Genomic DNA, 7,429 nt, shown 5'->3' with positions numbered 1-7,429 from the left:
CACACACACACACACACACACACACACACACACACACACACGCACACACACACGCACACACACACATACACATTCACACACTCAGCGTGAACAAAGCCCACTCCACCCCAAATTCCTGTGACGTTTAAGTGCTGCTTGTTGACGGCTGCGTGTGCAGGAAGGTCCTCCATCCAGCAGGCATTTCCTCTCTGACATCAGGACTATTTCCAACGGAACGGCTGCCTCTGTCTGGTTGGAGGTGGAAGAGGGTGAGAGGAGTGGGGAGGTTCACAAAATGCAACCCCCCCGCCCCACATCCCCTCTCACACACACACACACGGACGCACACACACAGAGATACCCCCCAAACAGACGCTGGGAGTCCGGTAACAATACTAAGGCCTGATTATGACCTGCAGGCCGACAAATGTTCCTCTTGTTTGAAAACAACGTTCATGTGGACGAGCAAACAGTTATATTCTAACGTTTAATTGATTTATTGGATAAAAAATTGGCAAGTTCTCCAGATTTTTAATTTAACCATTTCAGCCTATTGTGTACAATATTAAAAATCCACAAAAATGTAAAACTAACTCATTTCCTTTTGTTAAATAAGAAAATAAACATATAGTTCCCTAAAATGAAATGATTATTTGTGTGAACATTTGTAGCAAGCGGGGGTTTTCTAAGAATTTGACAAAGAAGTTTTTATTTTTATCTTGAGTGCTAAATGAATGTTGTTTTTTTGTTTTTTTTGTTTTTTTTACAATTTAGTTTTAATTACTGCTGATTAAATTAGCTGGCAATTATTTCAATAATTGACTAATCATGATAAATTTGATTCATTGCTTAAGCTCTAATGTGGACAACAATAATGATTAATTTGGAGAACAACTTGGTCAAAAATAAGATGCACACCAGTTTCCTTTTTCTTCTTTTTTTTTTTTACCACTGAACAAAAAAAAAAGAAAAAAAAAAAAAGAAAAAGCTTCCCCCATCTTCCTCATTGAGATCAGAAATAGTGTGGACTTTCCTCAATAACTTTTACAATGAAGAGTGTCGGTGGCGTCACTAATGAAATACAAAGGTGAACATTTTCTGGGTGAATCTCTGTATTACATCAAAGGAGCAATCAAATTCAATCAAAGGCAAATTAACACTTTTTAGAAAAACCGAGTAAAATAAGAAACGATCTGTAATACAGGGGTCATGTTTTACAGTTAAACATCAGACAGCAGTTCTGATGAACATGAGACGTTGTGAGTGTTCCCGCTGTTATTACCTGAAGCCTCATGCTACACACCTCCCTCCTAAATAATAGTCTGTCCTCCCTCTGTGCAGGGAAAGAGACAATCCAGCTTTGGAAACAAACAGCTGTGTGTGTGTAGCACAGTATGTGTCAGCGCCTTCTCACGTTCCCCCTGAACAAGCTGCCATGTCACAGACTGGGTTTCAAGTCACGTTTAAGAGTTTCTGCTTTCAGTTCAAATTCTGAGCTCTTCTTTAAGTGGCTGAAACACACTGGAGAGACAGATCTATCATTTAAAAGTTCAGGGGGCATCATGAGTTAAATTTACCAGCTTATGTTTCTGTCACTGATGGCCCCGCCTTCACCAGGTGCCTCATCTGTCTGTTTTTGCTTTCCTGTGACAACCAGAGGCTCATTCCAAAGCAGAGTGCCCCATATCCTGATAATGTTCATCAGAATTGAACAAGAAAGACAAACTGGACCAATCAGCCCCAAAAAATTGACAGACTATATCTTTTTTCTAAGGGCAAAAAACAGAACCTCTTTTTATGTTTTGGATCTATGATTTACAATTTTTTTGACTACTTTCTTACATAAAATTCTTTTTTTGTGTGTGTTCAATATATTTAAAATTTTTGTTTTTATGCCTGTAGTACCTCTAAATTGCTGATTTTACCCAGTGGGATAAAGGTTTGGACACCAGTGACAAGCTTCGGCAAACTTTGTGTTTCATGTGCCCAAGTTTTCCAAGCCTTTTTAAAAGTGGCAGCTAAAACAGCAGCTGGGGTAAGAACCCTTCTGACGAAGCTGAAATCTCTCAGCGGCAGCTATTACTTCGTAACGTGTAACCTTATTCCAACTGGCCAGAATGAGAACAATGGTGACGTCTCAATCTCACTCACGCTGACATCCTGTCATGACTCAGCAAAAACCTGAAAGTCGAGTGAGTCCTGCTCCTCTGGTGCTGTGCTCACCTTGGAGGAGCCGTTGGAGTACATCTGAATCATGTTCTCGGCTCCCTGTTTCACCTTCAGTTCGATGTCATTCTGCCGTTTTAAAGCTGCCAGGCGGCTGTTGCTTGTGCACGTTCTCGCTTCACTGCTTGGAGTATCGGGGGTTAAAGGGCACTCTAGAAAGAGACAAAAAAGGGTGAAACATACGGTCAGCTGTACAGAGACTTACTGGGATTTTGACAGTATAGCAACCATGAAGTTGTTCAAAATGACTGATGCTTCATGATCTACTTTTGTTTGCAGTTTAAAGAGCCAGTATGATGTATTTTCCAGGTACATAGTGTCATGTTAGAGCACAATCAAGTAACTATGTTATTTTCAGTTGCTTTAAAAATGAGGAACATCAGGTTTTTTGCTGCCGATTCCGATACCAAGTGTTGGTAGTTGTGCGCTGCTTTACCTGCTATCTGGCTCTGGATGACCTTTTTTTCCTGCATTGAGCCTCAATGTAGCCAAACTCCGTCAAGTGCTTGTTTTTTTTAAATGCCATATTAGATTTGTTGTGTTGATACATTTTGACGTGCTTCACCCCCGAGGTGCACAACATGCAAGCATCCCCATTCACTCTCAGAGCATTATTGTTCCACACTACAGGACTTTTTGCCGTGCGGATGTGCAGTGTGAAGGAAAGAGGAGATCAGCTGCACACGAAGGCTGCAACGTGAGATACAGGTGATCGGTTTTGGTGATTAGTAACAAGAAACAGTAATCGGCGATCACCGATCATACACTTTTTCACGGAAATCGACCGATTATGATCGGTGGTCGATCGATCGGCACACCTCTAATAAAAATGCTACATATATCAAATATGACTTAAAAGAATTTTGACTTGGTAAATGAATGCCTTAAAATTGGACCTCTGTCTCTTTAAAAACTCCTGCTCTTTCTAAAACTCTGCCTTCAGAAATTTGAACCTTTTCACCAGCACTGAACTGAGAAGAAGCATGTATGATGATCTCAGCAGATGAGCAGTTCCACCAGGTGTTTGCTAATTGCTACTAGCTAGTCTGAAGGAGCTGAGTGGGGGAAGAGCTGCTCTGTGTGGCAGAAGCTGGGAAGCTTAGAAACTGCAGCTCCAAGGAGGAGCTTGGTCCTTGAAGGCGGAGCTAAGTCCAGCCAGGCATTTTGCACAACTCAATGGTTGTCTTGGAGATTAAAGGATTGCTCAACCATTCATGAAAGAATCAAGGCAACACTCCAGGTATGTTTTTGATGAGGGGAAAAATAGTTATTTGCATGATGCAAAGTTAAAAAAACAACGATTTTACATCATACTGGCCCTTTAATGCAGTTTGTTGAAATGCTTGCAGGCATCCGCACTGCTTGGTGAGAACATGCAGACAGAGCCCTGATGTCTGCAAATATGAACAAATAACAGTGATAAATCAATGGGTTCTTTAATATCTCCTAAATATGCCTATTTCCACTGAAAACAGAAAAGATAAAAAAAGAAAAAAAAACAGCTCCAAGATGCTGACAGAAACAAGAAAATGTATGACTCATGCTTCGGGTGTTTCAGTAAATACTGTGTAATGTTTTCTGTTGAACACCTGTGGATGAGAGCAGAATGGAAGCACGTGATTCATTCAACCAAAATACTACATGAGTCACGTAATGACCTTTAATAGGCTGGGGAGGATTGGCATTGGTGCTTTCTGTTTAACGGGAGAAGAGGACACAGAGACTAGAAAGTAAGTTGGGGATGTTAGAGGGGCCTAAAGCTAAATAAATATTCTAAATGTTTGGTGCATAGAAAGTAGAAATGAACTGAAAAATGAACTCAGGAATCAGATCTTTTTCTCATCAGTGAACACAACATATGTAAGCATGACTAGATCATGCTCACACCAACACTGTTTGGTGTGGAATCAGTAAATATAGAGTATTTGTTAAAGAAAGTAGGGCTGAAAAACATATCACGATATAAGTGTTTCATATCACTTGATATTGATTATTATTGGTAGGTTTTTATTTGTTTTAAATATCTGAAATACTGGCAAAGTGGTGGTGTGACCTTTCATTTTTTGTCCAGTTTTCGCCATTGGTTTTCCTATTTTTAAGAAGTTATGAGGCACGGTGGCAAAACATGAAACTGCTGCTGCACAAGTTATCCTACAGCTTGTTGCAAGGTAATCACAGAGTGAGTTAGTTGATGCCACCAAGCTAACTTGGCTGGCCTTTAGAGGTTGAGCGGTTAACGTCCTTCCTCTGCCTGTATCCCCCAGAATGTCATGCAATCAGAGTTCAGTGAATATTCTATATATTGAATGTTCTGTCAGATGTATTATCTATTATTATGATTATTACTATTAACAATAATAGTAATAATAATAATATGTATCAAAATATATGTTATGAGTTTATTGCTGCTAAAAGAAATAAGTAAAACAATAGATCAAAATGGTTTAAATCACATTTTGCTACAATGTTTTGACTCCATTTTCAAAAAGAAATGTATGTGCCTATGTACAATAATTAAACATGAAAAGAGATCGAGTCATAAATTAGTGTTTCCAATAAACACTTATAAAAAGTAACAATAATGTTTGAATGTGTCTAAAATCCATGTTGTCAAGACAATGCATCATTAATCAGTTACTTTTTTGCTGAAAATACTTAAAGGGACAGTATTATACATTTTCTAGGCACATAGTGCCATTTTATAGCACAATCAAGTAACTATGTTATTTTCAGTTGCTATAAAAATGATTCATATATCAAATATAACTTAAAAGAAATTTGACTTCGTAATTTAATGTCTTGAAATTGGGCCTCTGTCTCTAAGAACTCCTGGTCTTACTGAAATTGTGCCTTCAGGAAGTTGAACAAGGTTTTTACCAGGATTGCACTGAGAAGTAGCTCATATAATAAACTCAGCAGATGCACAATCCTGCCAGGTATTTGCTAATTGCTGCTGGCTAGTCTGAAGGAGCTGGGTGGGAGAAATGAGGGTGATGGTGGATTAGCTGCGTCTTGAAGGCGGCATTAGGTCCAACCAGGCTTTTTGCACAGCTGAATGACTGCCATGCGAGATTAAAGGATTTCCTCAAACATTTATCAAAGAATCAAGGCAACACTCCTGGTATGTTTTTGATGAGAGAATAACATCAGAATATGATGTAAAGCTTAACACAGCTGATTTTACATAATGCTGTTCTTTAAAAAAAAAATCAAGAGTTTACCTTACAGTCACATCTCTCAAGTTTCAACTTCATGCAACAATATGACGTTGCTGTTTCACATTAATGTAAGGAATATTTTTAGCAGCATTAGGAATGATTTATGCTTTTCTGTAGATTACACTACAGAAATCAGAAACTGGCCACAAATCATCAATCAGTGCATCTGTAACAGCAGCGTTAGCAGTGAGCTCATGTTATGTCAGCGGTGATGGCACACTACAACACGTGTAGAAGAGCTGAGTCTGCTGTCCAGTTTACGATTGGGACTTGCTTCTCTCTGTGGGGGGTGTGGTATGGCTCAGGTCGTTTCCCACCAGGAATTCAGTGACCCCCACCCAGAGAGTGGGCCGTGGAACGACACAGTGAGCTCCTGAATAGCTGCAGGGCTGATGTCACCGCTGGACCACTGACAAAGGGGAACCCTCCCACATATTAACCCGGCCTGCGTCTGATAGGAAGGCAAACATGACTAATACGGTTCCCTAAGCAATGACATCATCACTGGGCAACTCAGACCTGAAACCATGCTGGGTTTGTCTCCATGGAGATGAAATATGATTGAAGGTTAGAGAGTGGATCAGCTCTGAGTGTTGGAATTCCCCTTAGAAAAGAGAGCAGATGTGACTGGGGAAATCTGATTGGTGGTTCTTCATCAAAGCCACTGCTTCCCAGCCAGTCTATTTCTGGCTTCAGCTGAGAGGTGAAGAAAAGCCAGAGACCCTTCAGCAATGAACACTCTGGTCAACAGAGAAAGTCATTTTTATTAATTCTAGAAGCGAGTGATGTTCCTCACGCGTTCCAGAGCCTAGCATGATTCCAGATGCGGTTTCAGGTCTGAGGAGCTCAGCAACATTCAGACACCCTCCCTCGGTCACTCTGTGATGGCCAGAAACATTCCACTGGTGCCACGTCACTTATCCAGAATGCCCAAGTTCATCAGATAGGAGGTCACAGAGTCAAGCTAAATTTGTTCCTACTTAAGACAGCCATTCAGACGTCAACAAGGTTCCTCTCCTCAAACACACACACATTATTTAGATTGGGCCTAATAGGCATTATGTCCAAGGCCAATCAGATTCAACTCATTAACTTTGATTAGAGGCCTGAGCCCAAAGTAAACCTGACATATTTCAATTAAGGTTCTACTGCTTTTGTTTTAGTTCACCATGTAAAGTGGCAGTATCATGTAAAACCAAGAATTTTGTTTAGCTTTACATCATTTTATAATGTTATTCCCTCATCAAAAACATACCTGGAGTGTTGTTTTGATTCTTTCATGCATGTTTGAGAAATAATCTCCCGTGGCAACCAATCACTTGTGCAAAAAGTCTGGTTGGACCTAGCTCTACCTTCAAGGTGCAATTTCCAAACTTCCGTCTCCTAGAGCCCCTCTTCCCCTCTGAGCTCCTTCAGACTAACCAACAGCAATTTCAAACAACCGGTTGAACTGGATATCTACTGAACTAGGAGCTACTTCTCAGTGCAATGCTGGTAAAAACGTTGTTAAAGGGTTAATAGAGGAACCATGCTGTGATGACCTCCTGAAGGTGGAGTTTCAGAAAGAGTAGAGTTTTGTAAAAAAAAAAAAAAAAAAAATTTCTTTTAATTCACATTTGGACATATATATATTGCTGTGGATCATAGAACGAAATTAATACCTACATTTCTAAGTTTCGCTGAGTTAACGCGCCTATAGACGACATATATATATATATCCATCCATTTTCTGAACACCCTTGTCCCTCAGTGGGGCCGGGAGGGGTGCTGGTGCCTATCTCCAGCTAACGTTCCGGGCGAGAGGCGGGGTACATCCTGGACAGGTCGCCAGTCTGTCGCAGGGCAACACAGACACACAACCATGCGCACACACACACACACCTAGGGGCAATTTAGACAGACCAATTAACAGGCAAATGTGTTATGTTTATATTTTTAACCTCCAACTTCTTTAATAACACAAGAATTTTTGTTTATTTATGGGAATATAGTGATAATATTAGCAG

General features: G+C 40.2%; 1 protein-coding gene across 2 annotated transcripts in view; it reads right to left on the bottom strand.

The window, feature by feature from the left end:
* pkn2a (protein kinase N2a) overlaps nucleotides 1-7,429 on the bottom strand; it is a 39,151-nt gene that overhangs the window by 14,358 nt on the left and 17,364 nt on the right. For both annotated transcript variants that reach the window (XM_007568727.2, XM_016680024.1), the window contains exon 4: nucleotides 2,203-2,357. In XM_007568727.2, the coding sequence (XP_007568789.1) occupies nucleotides 2,203-2,357 (155 nt within the window). The remainder of the gene's footprint in view (nucleotides 1-2,202; nucleotides 2,358-7,429) is intronic.

Source organism: Poecilia formosa, unplaced genomic scaffold, assembly GCF_000485575.1.
Source record: "Poecilia formosa unplaced genomic scaffold, Poecilia_formosa-5.1.2 Scaffold230, whole genome shotgun sequence".
Taxonomy (NCBI): domain Eukaryota; kingdom Metazoa; phylum Chordata; class Actinopteri; order Cyprinodontiformes; family Poeciliidae; genus Poecilia; species Poecilia formosa.
Note: the sequence above shows the minus strand (reverse complement) of the source record. Positions and strands in the feature narration are given on the sequence as shown.